This window comes from Bubalus bubalis, chromosome 17, assembly GCF_019923935.1.
Source record: "Bubalus bubalis isolate 160015118507 breed Murrah chromosome 17, NDDB_SH_1, whole genome shotgun sequence".
NCBI lineage: Eukaryota > Metazoa > Chordata > Mammalia > Artiodactyla > Bovidae > Bubalus > Bubalus bubalis.
Window position 1 is genome coordinate 692,047 of NC_059173.1, and position 21,070 is coordinate 713,116.

At 64.8% G+C, this 21,070-nt stretch overlaps 2 protein-coding genes across 4 annotated transcripts in view; one reads left to right on the forward strand and one right to left on the reverse strand.

Annotated features, from left to right (window-relative positions):
- Positions 1-11,654, forward strand: part of PI4KA (phosphatidylinositol 4-kinase alpha) — a 58,878-nt gene extending 47,224 nt beyond the window's left edge. For all 3 annotated transcript variants that reach the window (XM_025267211.3, XM_025267212.3, XM_045163171.1), the window contains 23 exons: positions 632-790; positions 985-1,136; positions 1,223-1,330; positions 1,407-1,534; positions 2,205-2,324; positions 2,409-2,488; positions 2,795-2,988; positions 3,543-3,633; positions 3,894-4,061; positions 4,228-4,281; positions 5,611-5,731; positions 5,905-6,034; positions 6,627-6,697; positions 7,620-7,692; positions 7,827-7,897; positions 8,609-8,718; positions 8,861-8,965; positions 9,040-9,165; positions 9,331-9,451; positions 9,586-9,745; positions 10,139-10,228; positions 10,558-10,641; positions 11,305-11,654. In XM_025267211.3, coding sequence (XP_025122996.1) covers positions 632-790; positions 985-1,136; positions 1,223-1,330; positions 1,407-1,534; positions 2,205-2,324; positions 2,409-2,488; positions 2,795-2,988; positions 3,543-3,633; positions 3,894-4,061; positions 4,228-4,281; positions 5,611-5,731; positions 5,905-6,034; positions 6,627-6,697; positions 7,620-7,692; positions 7,827-7,897; positions 8,609-8,718; positions 8,861-8,965; positions 9,040-9,165; positions 9,331-9,451; positions 9,586-9,745; positions 10,139-10,228; positions 10,558-10,641; positions 11,305-11,356 — 2,568 coding nt within the window. In that variant the 3' untranslated portion in view covers positions 11,357-11,654. The remainder of the gene's footprint in view (positions 1-631; positions 791-984; positions 1,137-1,222; positions 1,331-1,406; positions 1,535-2,204; positions 2,325-2,408; positions 2,489-2,794; positions 2,989-3,542; positions 3,634-3,893; positions 4,062-4,227; positions 4,282-5,610; positions 5,732-5,904; positions 6,035-6,626; positions 6,698-7,619; positions 7,693-7,826; positions 7,898-8,608; positions 8,719-8,860; positions 8,966-9,039; positions 9,166-9,330; positions 9,452-9,585; positions 9,746-10,138; positions 10,229-10,557; positions 10,642-11,304) is intronic.
- Positions 11,655-14,755: 3,101 nt separating this feature from the next.
- TMEM191C (transmembrane protein 191C) lies at positions 14,756-17,957 on the reverse strand. Its single transcript, XM_044930602.1, has 9 exons — positions 17,286-17,957; positions 16,858-16,908; positions 16,622-16,699; positions 16,475-16,531; positions 16,292-16,351; positions 16,098-16,162; positions 15,932-16,004; positions 15,617-15,654; positions 14,756-15,524 (listed from the first exon to the last, which is right to left on the reverse strand). Exons 1-9 carry the CDS (start codon positions 17,664-17,666, stop codon positions 15,320-15,322), a joined length of 1,008 nt encoding a protein of 335 aa, XP_044786537.1. The 5' UTR covers positions 17,667-17,957; the 3' UTR covers positions 14,756-15,319.
- Between the last annotated feature and the right edge of the window lie 3,113 nt (positions 17,958-21,070).

The window sequence follows — 21,070 nt, forward strand, 5'->3', positions numbered from 1 at the left end:
GTGATCACACCATCGTGATTATCTGGGTCGTGAAGATCTTTTTTGTACAGTTCTTCTGTGTATTCTTGCCAGCTCTTCTTAATACCTTCTGCTTCTGTTAGGTCCATAGCATTTCTGTCCTGTATTTTGCCCATCTTTGCATGAAATGTTCCCTTGGTATCTCTGATTTTCCTGAAGAGATCTCTAGTCTTTCCCATTCTATTATTTTTCTCTATCTCTTTGCATTTGGAAGGAGTTGCTGCCCTCCAAACCACACCTTGGTGGTGGGGACTCAGGCTCCACTTGGCCCCCACAGCTCTTCCCAGGTCTGGTTTGGGGCATGAAGGTGTCGTCGTGGGTCCATGGGGTGGAGGTGGCACTGGGTTCTGGAGGCCCTGAGCAGGTGGTGCGGTCACATGTGGGCGTCGGGAAGCGGGACACGCGTCCGGCTGTGGTCCTGGAGGGGCGTGTGGTGAAAGGCGGCCCGAGGTGGGGTCATCACGGGACCGTGGTGTTTCATTTTTCTTCATACTTCCTCAGTTTTCTTAGTTTCCAGCGAGCATATACTCCTTTTATAATTAAAAACCAACAAGAAAACACAGCAGGCGCCTTACTGTGCCTCACAGAGGTGCTGACGGCCGGGCTCTTGCAGTTCATGCGGGAGATGGCGGGGGCCTGGCAGATGACCGTGGAGCAGAAGTTCGGCCTGTTTTCTGCGGAGATGAAGGAAGCAGACCCCCTGGCCGCATCAGAAGCCAGTCAGCCCAAACCGTGTGCCCCCGAGGTGACCCCTCACTACATCTGGATCGACGTACGTGCCCCCCAGGCTCCTCCCACTCTCCCCCAGGCTTGGGGGGCTACCCCGGGGCTCCAGGTTGAAGATGCCCCTCCGGGAGGGGGCGGTGCTGGCCCCCCTCTCCCCCAGACCCCCACCCCCTGCCTCGCAGACCCCACCTGCCCTCCGGCAGGTCCCACAGGCAGCGTGTTCCCCCCTACCCCGCCCAGTTCCTGGTGCAGCGCTTTGAGATTGCCAAGTACTGCAGCTCCGACCAGGTGGAGATCTTCTGCAGCCTCCTGCAGCGCTCCCTGTCCCTGAGCATCGGAGGCACCGCGGGCAGCATGAACCGGCATGTGGCGGCCATCGGGCCCCGCTTCAAGTGAGGGCCGGGGCTCCCGGGGGGGCTCGCAGGCAGGCCCCGAGCTACGGCAGGGGAGACGGAGCACTGACCTGCCCCCCTTGTAGGCTGCTGACCCTCGGCCTGTCCCTGCTGCACGCGGACGTGCTGCCCAACGCCACCATCCGCAACGTGCTCCGCGAGAAGATCTACTCCACCGCCTTTGACTACTTCAGGTGCCCCCCGCACCCGCCCCGGGCTGGGTCCCCCCGCCCTGCGCCTGCTCTCACCCCGGTCCCTGCCCGTCTGCAGCTGCCCCCCGAGGTTCCCGACCCAGGGGGAGAAGAGGCTGCGTGAGGACATCAGCGTGATGATCAAGTTCTGGACCGCAATGTTCTCAGACAAGAAGTACCTGACCGCCAGCCAGCTTGTTCCCCCAGGTACGCCGGCCCGCTCACCCCTCCCCTGCTGCGCTCTGGGCGAAGAGTGAGGGCAGGGCCCTCGGGCCAAACGGACGCCCTCGCCTAGCTTCCCAGTGCCAGGCTGTCCATGGGCGCCCCGCACACCCATCAGTCCAGCCTGGGCTGAGGCCGGTGGGCCACGAGGGCCAAGGCATGGTGCACTGTCGCCTGGCGGGGCGGTGCTGTCGGGAGCCACTCTAACACAAGTGGCGTGGGGCGACCCGCGGTCAGGCCTCAGCAGCCCCACCAGGCGGCCTGCCCTTGCCTCAGCAGCTGGGGCCCCAGGGTCTGTGCACAGACCCACCAGGCGGCCTGCCACAGGACAGCGGACGGCAACCACAGCGCGTGTCCCAGTGGCTTCTGACTCCTCTTGGAGCAGGGCCGGCGGCCCCGTGTCTGCCCCGGGGCCCCCGTGTGGGAGCACACCTGGGGCAGGTGCCCCGTGGCTGCTACGGGCGGAGCTCCCGCTGCTCTGCTTTGGGCTCGGGGAGCACCGCACGCTGTAGGAAGCTTGTGCTGCAGCGGTCCACCCGAGTTCCCAGGTGCCTGGCTCTCTGTGAAGCCGTCTCCCCCGTCTGCGCCCCCGTGGCTGCCTCGTCCATGCGGAAGGTCCAGGTGCCTTGTTCTGGAATGCTGTGTCTGCCCGCAGACAACCAGGACACCCGGAGCAACCTGGACATCGCGGTCGGCTCTCGCCAGCAGGCCACGCAGGGCTGGATCAACACGTACCCGCTGTCCAGCGGCATGTCCACCATCTCCAAGAAGTCGGGTCGGTGGGGCTTTTCCCCTGGGTCCCTCGGGTCCTCGGGGTCGTGGAGCGCCTCTGAGGGAGCCCTGTGTCCCCCCGCCCCAGGCATGTCCAAGAAGACCAACCGGGGCTCTCAGCTGCACAAGTATTACATGAAACGCCGGACGCTGCTGCTCTCGCTGCTGGTGAGGCCCTGTGGGCCCGAGCGGGGTGGGCAGCGGGCGCAGAGGCACAGCCGTGTCCCCGTCTGTCCTGCTTCTGGTGAGGCCCTGCAGGCCCGAGTGGGGCGGGCGGCGGGGCGCAGAGGCACAGCCGTGTCCCCGTCTGTCCCGCTGCTGGTGAGGCCCCACGGGCCCAAGCGGGGCGGGCGGTGGGGCGCAGAGGCACAGCCGTGTCCCCGTCTGTCGCGCTGCTGGTGAGGCCCCACCGGGCCCGAGCGGGGCGGGCGGTGGGGGTGCAGAGGCACAGCCGTGTCCCTGTCTGTCCCCCAGGCCACCGAGATCGAGCGCCTCATCACCTGGTACAACCCGCTGTCCGCCCCTGAGCTGGAGCTGGACCAGGCTGGGGAGAGCAGTGTGGCCAACTGGAGGTCCAAGTACATCAGCCTGAGCGAGAAGCAGTGGAAGGACAATGTGAACCTTGCCTGGAGCATCTCGCCCCACCTGGCCGTGCAGCTGCCAGCCAGGTGCGCTCCAGCCCCCGCCCGAGGCCAGCACCCCACAGCCCCAGGCCCGTCTTGTTCGGCCAGGAAAGGGAACAGCTGTGGTACCTCCCGGGGCGGCCTCGGGCGGCAGCGCCTGTGCTGTGAGCTCTCCCGGTGGCTCTGGCCGGCGGGAGCGGAGGGGGCTGAGTCCTCGCAGACCCCCGCCCTGTGTGCCTGTGTCCGGGGTGCCTGTCTTCCCCTGAGCCCACGCTGCCTGCTCGGTGCTTCCTCCCATGGGCGCCACGTCCACGCGGGGCAGGACCACGGGCTGACTGCTCACCTGCGTGCTCCCACCCGCTGCGGTGCCCTCTGGCCCCCGGGCTGCTTGGGGCCTGGCCAAGGGAGGTGCGATCCTTGAAAGGGGACAGGCAGACCCTTCCTGCCCCAGGGCCCTCTGTCCCAGGTCACCGCTGGTCACACCGAACCCGCCAGAAGCCAGGGTGCTCAGACGCTGCTGGGCGCGGGCCTTGTCCCTCAGTCCCGGGCTCCCCGGCCCTGTCCTCAGCGTCTGCCCCCCACACCCTCTGCACCTGTAGGTTCAAGAACACGGAGGCCATCGGCAACGAGGTGACACGTCTGGTGCGCCTGGACCCGGGGGCCGTGAGTGACATCCCGGAAGCCATCAAGGTAGGGGGCAGGCGGTGGGCCAGGGCAGGAACGCAGACTCTGAACCGCCTCCGGGGCGCCTGGAGGAGCGTGGCCGAAGCCCTGAGCTCAGTGGGGCCTGAGTGTCGCTTTCCCGCGCTTCCCGCCCTCCGGACGGGGCATTTACTGTAGAAAACGGCTGAGGTGCTTCGCCCAGGTTGAGGTTGTGCTGGTGGACAGAACGCGTCAACTATCGTTAGGAACGCTTCTCAGGAACCCCCCCGACTCCCTCCTCTCTCCAGTTCCTGGTCACCTGGCACACCATCGACGCCGATGCCCCCGAGCTCAGCCATGTGCTGTGCTGGGCGCCTGCGGACCCACCCACGGGCCTGTCCTACTTCTCCAGCATGTACCCGCCGCACCCCCTCACGGCACAGTACGGGGTCAAGGTCCTGCGGTCCTTTCCGCCGGTGAGCCCTGCTGCCGGGTGGGCCTCGGGGCTGCCCCACTGCGGTGGGGCGGGGGGCGCTCGGGGACACACCATGGGGGCAGCCTGGTGGAGGATGAGGCTGGTCCAGGCGGGTGGGCTCCTGGGACCCCCGCCCTGGAGTCACAGCTGCACCCCACCCCCCACAGGACGCCATCCTGTTCTACATCCCCCAGATTGTGCAGGCGCTCAGGTATGACAAGGTAAGTCTGCGCCAGCCCCGAGGGCCAGGCGGGCAGGGGCACAGAGCTAGGACCTGAGCCCGAACTCTCACCCCACTGCGTGCTCATCCAGCACCTGAGGCCCAGGCCTGCCGTGCAGGGTGGGCAGCCTGGCCCGGGACCTGTCTTCTGGAAGGGGGTCTCTGCAGGCCCTGACTCCCATGCCCGGCTCTCCGTCTCCTGGGAGGAGAGGCCGGGTGTGCTAGTGAGCTGGGGCCACCCTGGAGGAGTCCACGGGCTCAGAACCTCAACAAGCCTGGAAGCTGGATGTCTGGGGCCCAAGTGGGGCGGGCTGGTTCCCCGAGGCCCCTCTCCTTGCCATGAGACGGGGTCACTGCCCTGTGTCTTTCCATGTCTGTGTCTCGATCTCTTCTGAGGACATGAGTCAGCTTAGATGAGGCCCCCACTGATCTCACATAACTTCACCAGCTCTTCAAAGGCCCATCTCCAGCCATCTTCAAACACTGAGGGCCTTCAGCGAGCGCAGGGCTTCAGCATGTGCACAGGGGACAGGGCAGTTCAGCCACGAGCGTGGGCACGCCCCGAAGGGGCTTGGACAGACAGCACCCACGGGGTGACCACGGCCCGGAGCCCCCACTGCCCCTGCCATGCCCGGTGCCTCCCCAGGCCTGCGCCTGCGGGCACCAGCAACTGCCCTCTGGGCCTGGCCCACACAGCCCCCGCCCCGGCCCAGGGTCCCCACACCACCCCATCCTGGCCAAGCCCCAGCCCTGCACTGGAGGTCGCGTGTTGACGGTTCAACTTCCGATCTGTTTGCTGAGTTAGAATTGGGTTTTTTGAAGTTTGACCTTTTTGGGAAGCCCACCCACCAAGTCAAGGACATCCGACCAGGGAATGCTTTACCAGGCCGTGGGGGAGGGGCACCAGATGGGGGCAGAGACGGCTGCGGGGAAGGAGAGGCTGCCCCCCAGGAGTCTTCCAGAAAGGCCAGTGCCTTCGTAACCTAGACTGGGGACCCACCCTGAGCTGGGCATGACGGGGGAGGAGAGGTCACGGGTGGGCAGGGGCCACGGTGCACAACGACCAGCTTGTAGGGTTTTCTGGGACCCACCGCCCCTGGGCAGCTCACAGGGTGGCGGTGGAAGCCCAGCTGCCCACATCTCACGCTCGACAGCAGCAGAGCTGGGCTAGAGTCCGGGGAGGCGGGGGTAAGGCTGCACGTGCCTGCACGAGTTGGGATGTGGTGGCCGCAGGCTGACGTGCCGGCCCCGCGGCCCGAGGCAGCTGCTCACAGCCCGCGCGGGGCCTCGCAGGGGGCCGGGCCAGGCTGACCGCAGCCTCACCCTGTAGATGGGCTACGTGCGGGAGTACATCCTGTGGGCCGCCTCCCAGTCCCAGCTGCTGGCGCACCAGTTCATCTGGAACATGAAGACCAACATCTACGTGGACGAAGAGGGCCACCAGAAGGATCGTGAGTGCTGGCCCCCATGAGGGCCCCCGCCCAGGTCGTCCCCTCCACTCCCGCCTCGGGCCCTGGCCCTGCAGCTCCGTCCCACAGCTCCCTGGGCGGCCACCCCGCACGTCTTCTGGGTGGGGTCCACAGAGACGGCCCCGGGCCTGGGCTCAGCCGCAGCGTCTCTGCAGCCGACATCGGTGACCTCCTGGAGCAGCTGGTGGAGGAGATCACGGGCTCCCTCTCCGGCCCGGCCAAGGACTTCTACCAGCGGGAGTTCGACTTTTTCAACAAGATCACCAACGTGTCGGCCATCATCAAGTAAGCGCACCTCCTCCAGGCCCCACGCGGGCGAGCTGCCCCGGAGGCGGCGTGCACACGGCCCCATCCCCTGCCCCGCGGCCAGCGCGCGGAGCAGCCGGCTGGGCGTCTGCCTGCCCGTCCCGGGCTCCCGCGGGCCCGCAGGTGCACAGGAGGCCCGTGTTAGTTTGGCGTCAGGCCTAAGGCCACTGCTCTGGAGGCTCCGAGGGGCCCAGCAGTGTTAGGCAGCCAGACCCCGCGGCCGCCCTGGGGCCCTGTCTCGATTCACCCCCCTGGTGCACCTTCACGCGGGGCAGACGCCGACCTCAGACGCCCTGGCCCCACGTTTGTGCGGGACGGGCCCTGGGCTTGAGGAGCCTGGCCCCCTCTGTCCCAGAGCTCCGGCTCCTGCCCAGTCACCCCGTCCTCGCCTGGCTGTTGGGGTGGGCTCCCTGGGCCGCCCTTTGCACGTGAGGGTGCAGTTCCACGTCAGCCCCTCATCTTCGGGCATAGAGGTCTGGGGGCCGTTAGAGGCCACGCAGGGCAGCGGCCCTCAGAGAGGAGGGCCTGCCCCCAGAAGTATGAAGGTCAGCGTCTGTGTCCTGGTCCCCAGGCCCTACCCCAAAGGCGACGAGAGGAAGAAGGCCTGCCTGTCGGCCTTGTCTGAAGTGAAGGTGCAGCCTGGTGAGCAGGGTGGAGCCTGGTGGGCAGAGGGTGTGCGGGCCCTGGGTGCCTGGCATCCTCCAGAACCTGTCCAGGCCAGCAGTCACTTGTGGGCCTGCTGGCTGCAGCTGTTTTCTGAAGGCCAAGCCCTGTCCCCAGCAGCTGTGGTTCTAGAAGGTTCCCGAGCTCCAGGGTAGCAGAGGCAGTGGGCGTGGGAAGGGGCGTCCGCGGTGTGCTGGGGCCCATGGGACGAGGGCCCATGCCCCGCCCTGGTGCTGCTGGTTGGCAGGACGGAGCCCGGATGTCGCCACACAGCTCTCCATTATTCACTGCCGCACATGCTCTCTCTTCACACTCTGGCCCTGCCCGCGTGCCCAGGCCTGCTCCACGGTGGGCACCAGCCCCAGGGGGGCCTCTCCCGACCACGCTGAGCCCCACCCAGCCTCTGAGAGGACTCCTGCTGCTGGGACACATCCCAGAGGCCCTGGGGAGCCAGCTGGCTGCAGGGCAGAGCAGAGCTGGGCTGTCAGCGAGGCTGGGCTGGTGAGGGAGGAGGCAGGGGACCACATGGTCCCGGGGCCAGCGCCTCCGTCAGGACCCCACCTGGGGGGCTCTGGAACTGCAGCCCCAGACCAGGCTGGGGTGTCCTCTTGTCTTGACCCGTGCAGACAGGCTGAGCTGGGGTCAGGCAGGCGGGGCCGGGGCTCCTCTGTGTCCTGTGGTGGGGCACCCAGGAAGCTGAGGGTTCAGGCGTCCCCTCGGAGATGTGTCTCTAGGGGTGGACCCAGAGAAATAGCAGCCAAGGAGGGCGGGCGTCCAGGCCCCAGCACCACCCTGTCTGCCCGGGGCCGGCCTACGTGCTGGACGGCGGCATGTTCTCCTGCGTCCCGCCCACGCCTGTGATGTCCCTCCCACACCCGTGACGTCCCTCCGTCCCTCGCAGGCTGCTACCTGCCCAGCAACCCCGAGGCCATTGTGCTGGACATCGACTACAAGTCTGGGACACCCATGCAGAGGTGCGACTCCCTGGCTGCCCCTCGCAGGCCCCCTCCCCCGTCACCCGCGCCCCCTCCCCTGTCCCTTGCACCCCCTTCCCCGTCCCTCACGCCCCCTCCCCCGTCACCCGCGCCCCCTCTCTCTTGTCTTCTAGTGCCGCCAAGGCTCCGTATCTGGCGAAGTTCAAGGTGAAACGCTGCGGGGTTAGTGAGCTTGAGAAGGAAGGTCAGTGCCTCGTCCCCTGTAGCCTGGGGTCCCTGTGAACAGTGATGGATCAGTGTGGCCCCTCGGCCGGGGTCAGCGGGCATGTGTGCGGTAACGGGCCCGGGAGGGCGGGTCTGCTTGCCCGCAGTGTGAGCGCCCACGGGCAGGCCGGCTTCCACGGCAGGAGTCGACTGTCCTGGTGCTGAGCCTGGAGTGTCGGGAGGCTGCGCTTCCTCGTGGCAGGTCCTGCGCCTCCGCCCAGCACAGGGCCTGGTTGGTCCTCGGCCATGGACTGTCAGTGCGGCCTCTGCCTCGGCCCGAGTCCCCGCTATTCCGTCTCTGGGAAGGCACGACCGCTGGTCAGGGCCACGCTGACCACCTCTTGTGCGCGGTCACACTCCTCAGTCCCGGCGGTGTGGGCTTGAGAGGACACCAGCCAGGGTGTGGCCCCGGCTCCTGCTGGGCACCCCTTCATGGGGCCCAGCCCTGACAGTGCCCCCTAGTCCTCGCTCTGGCAAGAGGGGGCTCTATCTTCAGCTGTTCTCAGGAAGAAACGCGGCCCTGTGGCCCCACCCACTGACCCGGATGTCTGCCAGGCCCTCATTAGCCCCCCTCGGGCTTTGCAGGCATGATCCCTAAGGTTCTTAGGGTTCCTTCAGGCACGTGACCAGGGCGCCCCCAGACCCCCACAGGGCCGCTGCCCCCAGACCCCCACAGGGCCTCTCCCTGCAGGCCTGCGGTGCCGCTCAGACCCCGAGGAGGAGGGCAGCATGCAGGAGGCCGACGGCCAGAAGATCTCCTGGCAGGCGGCCATCTTCAAAGTGGGGGACGACTGCCGGCAGGTAGGGCCCCAGCCAGGCAGGAGGGCGGTGCGGCCGGCCGGGGCCCTCTCCACGGCTCCCGGCGCGCCTCCCGGCCTCACAGAAACGTGAACCTTTGCTTCCCCGTGGCTGCCCACCACCACCCTGCGTCTCCACCTCACAGGACATGCTGGCCCTGCAGATCATCGACCTCTTCAAAAACATCTTCCAGCTGGTCGGCCTGGACCTCTTCGTCTTCCCGTACCGGGTGGTGGCCACCGCCCCCGGGGTAAGTGTCCCTAGCAGGAGCCCTGCGGCCTCTCGGCCCGCCCCGCGGCCTGCAGCCTGGCCCTTCCTCCCTAGTGCGGCGTCATCGAGTGCATCCCCGACTGCACCTCCCGGGACCAGCTGGGCCGCCAGACCGACTTCGGCATGTACGACTACTTCACGCGCCAGTACGGGGACGAGTCCACACTGGCCTTCCAGCAGGTGGGCACCCGGCGTCCTGGGTCCTCGTCTGGGTCCGCCCGGGCGGCCATGACCTTCCTTGGGACCCGCGAAGCCCAGGGTGGGCCCCAGAAGGCCGACTTCTGGAGTGGGGGTCCGCCCCGCCCCCGAGCTGGTGCGCGGGCCCTGAGCCGCTGTCCTCCGCAGGCGCGCTACAACTTCATCCGCAGCATGGCCGCCTACAGCCTCCTCCTGTTCCTGCTGCAGATCAAGGACCGGCACAACGGCAACATCATGCTGGACAAGAAGGGCCACCTCATCCACATCGGTGGGCGGGGCAGGGGCGGGGGCGGTCCTTCCACGTCCTCCACATGGGGGCGGAGCGGGGCCGGAGGCGGGGCTCTCTCCCTCCGCCCTGGCCTGCAGCTGACCCCAGCACCGTGGCTTTTCGGGGCTTTGCAGATTTCGGCTTCATGTTCGAAAGCTCCCCGGGCGGCAACCTCGGCTGGGAGCCGGACATCAAGCTGACGGACGAGATGGTGATGATCATGGGGGGCAAGATGGAGGCCACGCCCTTTAAGTGGTTCATGGAGATGTGTGTCCGTGGCTACCTGGCTGTGCGGTGAGCCTCGCGGTCCAGATGAGGGAGGGTGGGTCCCCTGCTGGGCCCACGCATCCAGGCTCCCCTCCCCTCAGGTCATCTCAGACCTTGGGGGGTGGGGGGCGGGTTTGGGGTTTGGAGGGGCGTGTGCAGGAGGTCCCTGAGGCCTGGCTCCAGTCACATCTGCCATCTCTGCCGGAGCGCCTCACTCTGGGCGTTGGTGCCCCACGTCTGCACCTCCCAGGCTCGGCCTTGCCTCCAGTCAGTCCAAGTGCCCTCCTTGCCTTTCTTCCTGAGCCAGAGCCCGTGGTTTCCGACGCCACATGGCTAAGGCCACAGAGCAGTGTGGTAACACCCGGGCAGGGCCCATGCCCAGGCTGGACTCTGCTCACCTCCCTCCCTGCCTCTCCCCAGGCCCTACATGGACGCTGTGGTCTCTCTGGTCACCCTCATGCTGGACACGGGCCTGCCCTGCTTCCGTGGCCAGACAATCAAGCTCCTCAAGTAGGTCCTGGGCAGACACTGGGGTGGCTGTCCCCCTGAGACAGGGCCCATCACCCAGGCCAGGTGCTGCCCTGGGACGCCCAGACCGCCTGTGTACGAGGCACCCTGGTTTCTGTGGCCACGGAGGGGATGTGCCTGCCACCCCGTTTCTTAGGGGACATCGAGGCCAAGCCCCCTGCCCATCCTACCCCTGCTGCCGGTCCCATGGTTGGGAGCTGCTGGAAGGGGGCCCAAACCCTTGAGGCCAGCTGGGAACCATGGCCCCACAGGACGCCAGACTACATCCACGCGAGGAGGGCGGCAGCCCTGACGTGGCCCTTCCCCCATAGGCACAGGTTCAGCCCCAACATGACGGAGCGAGAGGCCGCGAACTTCATCCTGAAGGTCATTCAGAACTGCTTCCTCAGCAACAGGCAAGCCCCCGGCCCTGCCCCCCATGTCCCCCACCCGGTGTTCAGGGGGCGCTGAGTGGGGCCACGCCTGGGCCAGGTGACAGGACGCACTGCCCTGAGACGCCCGGCCCGGTGGGGTGGGTGAGGAGCTTCGGGTGCTGCGGGGGCTGTGACCTGAGGGGCCCGGCCTCAGTGACACTCGGGGGGACAGGTGCCCGGGGCTGTGACGTCGGAGGTGGCCTGGAGGTTTCCAGGTTGAACAACGGGGTGGCCCACGGGGGTCGGAGAACTGGCGTTAGTGGGTCCAGGGCGTGTGGCCTGGGCTTGCCACGTGCTCTTGGCGGCCAGGGAGCAGAGAGGGGGAGCGGCTCGGCCCAGTGGGGGGGCCTGGCGGGCAGCACGGGGGTGGTGGCTCTGCCCTGTGCTGGGCGCGGGCGCACAGACCCCCAGCCTGGGCTCAGCTCCTAGGACAGGAGGCAGCCAGCTGGGGAAAGGCGTCTGCCCGAGCCTACGTTAGGCACCCACGAGCGAGGAGATGGGGGAGAGCCCAGAGCTGCCAGGGAGGGAGCACGGGTCCCAGCGGGCGAGGCGCTGGTGGGGCAGAGGTCCGCGGTTGGGCCCTGAGCCTCCGGGGCAGCTCAGAGGGGTCGGCCCCTCACAGCACCCCTTGCCCTGCGCCCACAGGAGCCGGACCTACGACATGATCCAGTACTATCAGAACGACATCCCCTACTGAGGGTGGGGCGGCCGCAATCAAGCTCTGCAGGTGCGCAGGCCGCCTCTTCATCCGAGGGACAGATGGGCCAGAGGTGCCCCTGCCAAGCCGGAGACTCACGGTCCCAGGTGCCGCCCGCGTGGCCAGAAGGACAATCAGAGCCGGTCTCTACATGGGCACAGGCTCTTCCTGCACTGGACACATTCCCCCCCCGTCCTATCTCAGAGGTACAGGGAGCATGTTTTAAGGCATAAAAATCAGAAAAGTGGTATTTAACCAATGTGAGCAAAATAAAAACAAAAGCACTGCTGTGCTGGAAGCTGGTTTACTCTGGATCCTAAGTGCACGTTTAGCCGGGGGCGGGCAGCAGGGGGCTCAGGGCCGCCCCTGGTACCCTGACTGTGAGCTGCACAGAGTCGGCAGCACGGCGCCCACGGAGCCAAAGCACCTGGGCTCTCCCTGCCGGCGCGGGGCCAGCGGCCGTCCCTTCCTGGCCTTGCCTCTGCCGTGTCCGTCTCCAGCATCTTCGGGTCGCTCTGCTCCGCAACCACACTGTCCTCCCACACTGACCCCCTGCCCCCACGGCCCCCATCCCACCCCCACGACCCTCCAAAGACCTGAAACTTAAAGAAACGATAAAACACCTAGAAATGAGTTGCCCGAAAGGCTGGTACATAGCGTGTGAGACAGAGGTGAAGGGAAGGTGCGTGGGGGAGAGGACAGGCACCTAGAGGGGCATAAAGAAACGGGGAGCGGGCTGGGACCCCGGAGCCGGCACAGGATGCGCTCAGCTGCAGGAAGATAGAGGCAGCCGGTGGGGAGGCAGCGGCTCTGCCAGGCGCGGGGCTAACCCAGGAAGGGAGGCCATCGCGGGGGCAGCCACACAGCCGAGGCACCGGCCCACTGCATCACTAGTTCTGTGACGTGTCCACGGGCTGAGCCCCCGCTAGGAGGCAGGCGTTCTAAACGTGGATGAAACTTGAGGCCCGATTACATCGACAAGAGATGCTCTTTAAATACAGTCACAGACCTGATGCGAAAGGAGGGGAGGAGAGATTCCCCATCAGCACGCGCACGTGTGCTTCTGAAGCAAAACTTGACAGAATTCAGGGGAGAAATAGACCAACAGAGCTGGAGACTCACAACACCCTTCTCTGCACAAGTGACGGGCAGGCAAGAAAGCCAGTGGGCAGAGGACAGCGGCATGCACCCGCCTGGCAGCACGCAGCGGTTCCGTGCAGTGGTGAGGAAGCAACAAGAGAGCTGGAGGAGCCCTCCACGTTTATAAGTTGGACGGTGGAGCTGGAACACCAGACAAAATACATGTAAAAGCTGAGATGACCTGAGGCAGAGGCTTTCAGGCTGTGTCTGGGGAGGTGGGTAGAGAGGAGTCCGTTCAAATAAGAAGCGAACCAGAATACAGGGTGTAACTTCCAGAAGCAGCCAACGGGAGACTGGGAGCGGTGGGCAGGGGGAGACAGGAGGTACAGGATGAACACTCCGTAAAACAGATCCACTCACCGCAGATCTGATGTCCACATCACGTGGAAAGGAAGCCTGTCACACTGGCTTTAAAATGAAAGTCAGCTGAATGCCATGAACAAGATGGTGGCGATATGGCAAACTGTACATTTTTAAAAGTCAGAAATAAATGCTTTTAACAATGGTGGGGAGAAAGTCTAAACCCAAGAGCTGACAAGCAAATAGATCTCTTTAGAGACTGAAAACGAAATTTAAAATGTTAAAGGCAATCAAGTTCGTCTTCCAATAACATAGTTAACAAAAGACCAACCCAAGAGCCCCACGCCTCAGGGAGGGGCTCCACGCTCAGGACGGGTGTGCTCAGAGCAGCACTTGCTGACGCGAGTGCAGAAGAGCCCTCCGTCCCTGAAGATGCCGCGCTGACAGCCCTCCCCGGCCGTCACCCCCGCTCAGCGCTGGCCCTGGGCCTCGCCAGGCTAGTCAGGGGAGGAAGCTGCAAGGATCGGAAAGAGCAGCGACTCAGAAATGGCTTGTGGACACAAAAATCCGAAACAACCTGGGTCTGTTCTACAGCCGAGGTTCAGGCACAGGTTAATACACACAAGTCAACTGTGTGTGTACTCACAGCAACCAAAGGAGTCAGAACAGCACCATCTACAGTCGCATCCCCAGTCACAGGCACAGCCAGAAAAAGAAAAAGCAAATGACACGAACAGTTTGCAGGAAATGCCCCTGGCCCTTAAATATAAGAAATACCCACCCCCCGCCTTGATTATAAGGTAAATGCAAATTAAAACCACCCTGAAGTGCCCTTGCTCACCCATCAGACCCACCATGCACGAGGCGGCGAGGGGGTCCTATCCCGTGGAGGGGGGCCTCTAACAGCCATCCAACCCCCCAACGCCCCGCGCCAGTGACCCGGGGCCTCTTAAAATAGCATGTATGTGGTCACCCCTGGCTCACAACCCCACTCTGAGGAACTGATCTCACATTCTCTGGCAAAATACAAAAGACGTTTGCAGAAGGCTGCCCGCAGAGGACACGTGGGGACCCACCCCTGTCACCATGGTGGCTGCAGCATAAGTGAACAGAGAGGGCCTGGGGGCCACAGAGGTCGTGTGCCTCGCTGTGCTCACCAGGAAGGGGGAGAGATGCCACGCAGTCCACTTACTATGGGGAAGAAAAGTCCATCTTAAAAATCAAGTGTCTTCCACAGAAGTGGGGGAGACAGGGTGGAGGGCATGGGGGTAAAAGCTCAAGTTCCCTTGTCTTACAGATGAGACTGTGATTACAGAAAGTAGAGAATGCAATGCCTGAAAACAGCAGAAAAACCACCCCCATTAGGATGGCTGTTATTAAAAAAGAAGCAAAGAACCCAGCAAACTAAACTAGAGGACGTGGGGATGCCAGCCCCCACCTGCACTGCTGACGGGACACTGTTCAGCAGTTCCTCAAACAACTAAACAAGCACCCTTTGACCCAGCAAGTCCACTCCTAGGTAAATACCCAAAAGAAGCAAAGAAGCGAAAGCCGGCCCCAGCAGTGAAATCCAAGAGTCGTAACCACCGGGCACCACTGAGGAAGTCCCTCGTTGCAGAATTACTCACTGTAACCAGGGTGGGACGGCACACAGGGCCATCTGGGGGTGACCGTACACGAACAGTCACAGAAGGAGGAGGAGTTAGAACAGCACGGCCTCCAGACGAAAGAGTAACTTAGGACTCAACCCGCCATTCTTAAATTGTGCACAGAAGTACAAACACAAGTTTATCCCCAAAACACTACATGTGCAATTCAATCAACGAGAAAAGAACTGTTTAAAGACCGGAGCAAAAACACACGCATGTGTGCACAGGACGTACAAAAGTTTCACTACCGAAAAAAAGTAAAACAGAGCAAGTGTTTGCATCAGACGAAGTGAAACTCGAGTTCCCCCTCCATTAAGCAGGATAGTTCACAGAAATAGACAAGGCTAGACAAGATCGCAGTGAGGAACGCTCACGGCCCCCGCCGCCTGGACGCCGGAGAGGCCGCGGACCAGAGGGAGGACGCCTGCGCCCCCAACAAGGGACCCACCGGGGACGAGGGTCGCCGCGGGACTGAGTAACCAGCGCGCGGACGCGGGACACGGAGCTCCGCGGAGACCCGCCGGCCAGCGCCGCGGGCTGGATTTGCCGGAGGCGACAGCGGGTTGAGTCATGATTCCGACCCCTCCGGAGTGGGCGGACGGGCTGGGGGAACGGAGGGGTCGGACGGAACCGAGGGCAGGGCGGAGGGACCAAGGTCCACCCGGGGGCGGGGGGGCGGCGCCTCCTGGCGGGAGGACACAAGACATCCCTGCCCCGCGTCCCCGGGTTTCTCGCCGCCACCCCCAAGCCCCCTCCCCTCCCCTTTCCCTCTTCCATCACCCTCCCGTCTCCCCCCGCCCCACACCCCCCCAGTCCGGCGCCCAGAAACCACTCCGGAAACTTGGGTGCGGGCGGCCGCGGCCGGCGTGATGCGCTAGGCGGGCAGCAGTCCGCGCGCACGCAGCTGCAGCAGCGGGGCCAGCGTGTAGCGCAGGCGGCGCAGGGCGGCGTCCGAGCCCGGGCGCGCAAGGCCGCGGCGCAGGGCCGAGGGGTTCACCAGTGTCAGATAGAGCAGCGGCAGCGCCATGACGCCCAGCGGCAGCAGCAGCAGCGTCTGCAGCGCGCCCAGCGCCCACAGCCTGCGGACCGACCACGCACCGGCAGATGGGCGCTGGCAGCGCGGGGCGCGCCCCAGGCCCCAGCCCCGAGCCCGCTCCAGCCGCCCGCTCACCTGAAGCCCGTCGCACCCGCGCCGAACAGCCGCTTCTCCTACGGAGACAAGAGAACAACTTCCTGCCGGACGCCGCGGACGGGGCGGGACCCTGGGGTGCGAGGCTCATGGGGGCGTGGCACCACGGGGTGGGCTCCCACGCGGGCGCGGTTCTTGAGTGGGCAGCCCCATGATGCTTGTGGTCCCCAGTGGGGTTGGTATGGCGAGGTGGGTCCCTGGTGGGGTCAGGGGGTCCCTGATGGGGTGACCCCCCGTGTGCGGGGGGCGGTCCCGCGGGGCAGGTCTCGGCTCCAGCCCGCCCCCGCCAGGGCTCACACAGTCCGCCTTGGCCACCTCTTCCATGAGCGAGCCCGCGCAGTCCTGCCCCCGGCGGGGCTGTGAGTCGCACCTGCCGGGAAAGGCAGGAGGATGGGCCCTTCGCCTGGCCCGCAGTCGCGCTCCCCCCACAACTCCCGACACCCGACAGTGTTAACCCCCTTACGGCTCCGGGCCGCCCCGCGAGCTGTCGAGTGCAGCCGCCGCCTCCATCACCTTCCCCTGCAACTCCTGGAGCGGGTGGTGGGAGTGAGGCCTCACACGCGGGAAGACTTGGGTAGGGCGGGGACAGGCTGCCGCGGCTCCGGGGAAGGGCGGAGCGGAGGCCGCGGCGGGGTCGCAGGCGGAGAGGGGCGGCACCTGCAAGACTCCGCTCTGCTCCTGGAAGCTGGCCCAGGCCTCATCCATCCTCCGTGCGCCCTGACACGAGGGGAACCCTGGTTAGACGGCGTAGGGGGGACTCGGCCCTCCCCACCGTTCTGCACCTGTCCAGCCACACGCACACCCCAAGCCGGCCCTCCCGAGACCCCGGCTCTACCGCACCTGCCGCAGGGCCTCCGCCTGCATGGTGTGCTTGGCCTCCACCAGCTCCAGTTGTTTCTTCCAGAGAATCCAGGGAAAGTCGCGCTTGACCCCGCCCTACCGCCCCGCCCACGCCCGAAGCCCCGCCCCATAGCCCCGCCCGAGCACCTGCAGGGCCGCCAGTTGCGTCCCGAGCTGCTGCTCCGCCCGCTGCTGGCTCAGTTGCTCTCCTCCGTAGTAGAAGAGCTGGGGGTGGGGCTTGTGAGGGCCGGGCGGGCGGGGATGCTAGGGCCGGGGACTATCCTGGGAGGCGGGGCAGGGAGGGGCGGGGCAGGGCGAGGGCGGGGACTGGGGCGAGGCAGCCCCGGGGGAAGCGGGAGACAGAGGCCGTCTCCGGAAGGTACCTGGCTTGACAGCTCCTCCCACTGCTCCTGCAGCTGTCGGTTCTGCTGCTCCTGGACGGGGTCGAGGGGAAGATCCAGGCCTCTCCGAGGTCCCCGCCCCAGCGCTTGCCCCGCCCCCGCTGCCGGCTCCGCCCCATCTCAGGTCCCTCCCTCTCCACTGCCCCCACCCACCGAGGTCCCACCGCCCCCTACCCACTCGCAGGCTCCGCCCCGCCACAGGCCCCGCCCCACCAGGGCTCCGCCCCATTCTGCGTCCCTCCCCTCCACTGCCCTGCCCACCCGGAGGTCTCGCCTAGCCTAGGTCCCGCCCTCTCGCGGCCTCGCCCCGTCCAAGGCCCCACCCCGCCCAGGCCCCTCCCTTTCCACTGCCCCGTCCATCTAGAGGTCCCGCCCCTCGCGGGCCCCGCCCCGCCAGGGCCCCGCCCCACCAGGTCCCGCTGGCGCTGCTCCGCCGCCTCCAGCAGCCCGCGCGCCCGGTCCGCGCGCTCCCGCGCCGCCTCGCGCGCCTCCCCACGCAGGGCCCGCGCCGCCTGGCTCCGCCGACGCTGCAGGCTGCGGAGGGGAAACTGAGGCTCCGCTGCCGAGGCCGCGTCCACACGCCGCCCGCCCCCTCGCGGTGCCCACACGCCGGGCGGGGGGAGGAGCTGCCCGCACCCGCGCTCGCGCTCGCTCAGGTCCTGCAGACGCGCGGTGAGGCTCTCGCTCTCGGCCTCCAGCCCGCGCACCAGCTCCTCCAGCTCCTGCTTCCGCAGCCGCCCGTCGCGGTTGTCCTTCTGCAGCTGCAGCAGCAGCTCCTGAGCCTCGGCCATGGCCTGGCTCTGCCCGCGGCCGCCGCCGGGCCCGCGTCACAATGGGCCGAGCGCGGAGCGCTTTGGAACCGCGCGCACCGCCGGATGCTCGCGTCTGAAGCGGAGGGTGAGGCCGGCACGTTCCCGCCCGCTGCCGGGGGCACTGTGGCCCGGGCAGCCTCTGGTGGGAAAGATGGGGTTCCGTAAACAAGTTTCCTGTCTCTGGACCCAGTGATCCCCTCCTGGGAAAGCCAGAGAAAGACAAATGCCATATGCTGTCACATATGCAATCTAGGAAGTGACACACGTGAACCTATCATGAACATTCACGGAACACACCTGTGGTTGCCAAGGGGACGAGTGGGGGAGGGAGGGACTGGGGGTTTGAGGTTAGCAGAGGTAAGCTGTTACAGGATGGATAAACAACGAGGTCCTACCTTATAGCACAGGGACCTATATTCACTATCCTTATACACCATCATGGAAAAGAATATGAATAAGATTGTATATACATGTATAACAGAGTCACTTTGCTGTACGCAGAGATAAACGCAACACTGTAAATCAACTATACTTCAGTAACATTTCTCTAAAAAGTTCCTCCTCCCGCTCCTTCTTGCCTGCACAAGCCCATCCTTGAGCCGCTTTCCCAGGGTCTTATTCTTCAGGGTTCCAGGCTGTCCTTCCCCTGCCCCAGACGGAAAGCAGGACTGATCTAAACCCACAGTGGCTTTTAGCTCCCTCGTAGGATCGCCTGGAAAATCCCATGGACGAAGGAGCCTGGCAGGCTGCAGTCCATGGGGTCGCAAAGAGTCAGACACGACTGAGCGACTTCCCTTTCACTTTTCACTTTCATGCATTGGAGAAGGAAATGCAACCCACTCCAGTGTTCTTGCCTGGAGAATCCCAGGGACGGGGGAGCCTGGTGGGCTGCCATCTATGGGGTCGCACAGAGTCGGACACGACTAAAGCGACTTAGCAGCAGCAGGATTCTGCCAGTGAGATTCAGGGGCAGAGGTCAGCTGGATGTGGGTTTCTGGCAGGTGTGCCCCACTATTAAGGCAGAGAGGCCCTGAGGTGGGTGTTGAGATGGGGGGAACTGGGCACCACTGATGCTGCGCCCACCCAGGGTCCTGCCCCCACCGCGCCGCCTGGTCCACCGGGATGGAGCCTTGTCAGTCTGTGCTGGTGGACGTGTTGGCGTGAGCGCCCCCGAGCTCTGCACCTCAGGTTCTGCATCTGTCAGGTGGAGCTACCTCCCCCCACCCCACCCCAGGTTGCTTTTCTGCAACTTCCAAGGGTGAGCTAAAGGGCACCTTGACCCCTCCCCACCCCTGGTCTTTAGGAGGAGAGCCTCCACGGGGAAAGACTGGGGCAGACAAAGCCTCCGGGGAAATGCAAGCCACTGCCTGGGCGGTGGGGCCCGGGGGCGGCAGGAGCCATGGCAACAGACCCCCAGCCAGTGCTCCTGCCCTTTGCTCCCAGCAGACCCGAGGACAGAAACACCTGCCTGCCTTCCCACCCTGCCCGCTGGCCCGGCTCTGCCCCTCCCCCAAGGACTCAGGTTCAAGGTCCTCCTCTGGGGCCTCCCTGCCCACCCGGGGGCCCCCACCGAGGGGCACAGCCCAGGAAGCGGGTGGTGCAGGGCTCCCCACCCTGTCTTTAGGACTGAGTCCAGCAGCTGCACACTCCGTGCACCGTCAGCTGAGGACTGTGTGGGATGCCAGGGACTCAGTAAGTGTCTGATTGGAGAAAGAATTAGTGAATCAGCATAAAGCCCAGGCCTGTGGGGTTTTGTTTTTGTTGCCATATGTGAAACAGTTTTTGCCTGATGAGAGAGAAAAGGGGAATCCCCGTGGTTAGGCCTCCACGCTATCATTGCCAGGGCTCAGGTTTGACTTCTGGTCGGGAACTAAGATCCTGCAAACCTAAGTGACGCAAAAGTCCCTCAGTCGCATCCGACTCTGCGACCCCATGGGCTACACAGACCATGGAATTCTCCAGGCCAGAATACTGAAGTGGCTAGCCTTTCCCTTCTCCAGAGGATCTTCCCAGCCCAGGGATCGAATCCAGGTCTTCCACACTGCAGGCAGATTCTTTACCAGCTGAGCCACAAGGGAAGCCCCCCTGCAAAACTAGCGGCACAGCAAAATAAAAAAGAGAAAGAGGGTTTATATAAACCCTGATGTATCACACAGTGGACGACAGAGTCCCCACGACGTGGGCCCACCAGCCAGCACCCGGCGTGTCTCCCACTCCAGCCATGGGGCAGTTGCCTCAGTCCCGTAAACAGACCACGTGCTCTGAGGCCTCCGCTGTTGGCACAGGCTGTTCCCCACACGTGGGCGGCCCTGCCTGAGCGTGTGGCCTGACCAGCTCCTCACAGCCCTTCAGCCACCCGTTTACCGGGGAGCCGCCCACTTTCTGTGACTGTGAAGAAGTCTGCGTCCCCATCAGGAAGGAGCCCTCAGGGCGCGTGCGGATAGACACTGGCCTGGTCTCTGCCCAAGTCCTGGGAGGCACCCCCAGGGCCCGGAAAGGCTGCCTGTAGCATCGTAAAGATTGAAGGTTCTGGGGGCCCCATTGCCAAACGAGTCCTGGTGCCTTGGGCTCCCGGTGGCCACGACCCAGCCCGCACCACATGCCTCTGCCGGGGCCTGTGGCCAAGACAGCAGCACAGAGTGGATGGTGATGAGACCTTCTGGAAGGACGGGGGACGCGGGAGGAGCCTCGCCACTTCCTCGGGGGTGGGGGGCGCACTGTGGGGGGTGACGCAACCCTATCCATGCAGGGCAGTGGGGGCCTGTGCCCTGAGGCAGGAGAGCGGACACTAACCCTGTGAGTGGGGCCCACGCTGCGGGTGATGCCAACACAGACCGAGGGCTGCTTGGGCCCTGCAGCCACACGTGGAGGCCTGTGTGCCCCTTGGGGTGAAGCGTGCCCCCCAGCATCTCAGAATGTGACTATGTCTAGAGATGGATCTCTAGGGTGGGCCCTAACCCGATCTGACCAGGGTGCTCCTTCAAAATTCCCCAGGAAAATGATGTCCAACCCACAATTCCACACCCAACCGAATGGTAATCATAAACTCCATGTCATTTAAACATTTTTAACATTTTAAGTCTCAAAAACCTACTTCCCACGTGTGGTCAGGAAGGTCCTGGAGGAAATACACGTCACCCAAGGGAGAACACCTGGGAGCCAGAAGCCAGGACCGCGGATGCCGGACAGGGAGGCAGGACCTCAGCCCAACCTGTGCGGAACAGCAGGCTCGGGAATCGTGTCCGAATCTGTGGAAAACAGGCCCGGGAGGCATTTCAGGGCGAAAAGGTGGAGAATTGAAAAAATACGATCATTATTAAGCCTCCAGAAAAATAAAAAGGGCCGATATACTCGCTGGCCCAGGAATAATCAAATGTGCGCCG

Coding starts and splice junctions, on each gene's coding strand:
- TMEM191C (XM_044930602.1), bottom strand. CDS start 17,666: ATGGCCGAGGCTCAGGAGCTGCTGCTGCAGCTGCAGAAGGACAACCGC. Junction 16,909..17,285: donor AGCAGCGCCAGCGGGACCTG/GTGGGGCGGGGC, acceptor GACCCCGTCCAG/GAGCAGCAGAACCGACAGCT. Junction 16,352..16,474: donor AGGCGGAGGCCCTGCGGCAG/GTGCGGTAGAGC, acceptor CCCTCGTGTCAG/GGCGCACGGAGGATGGATGA.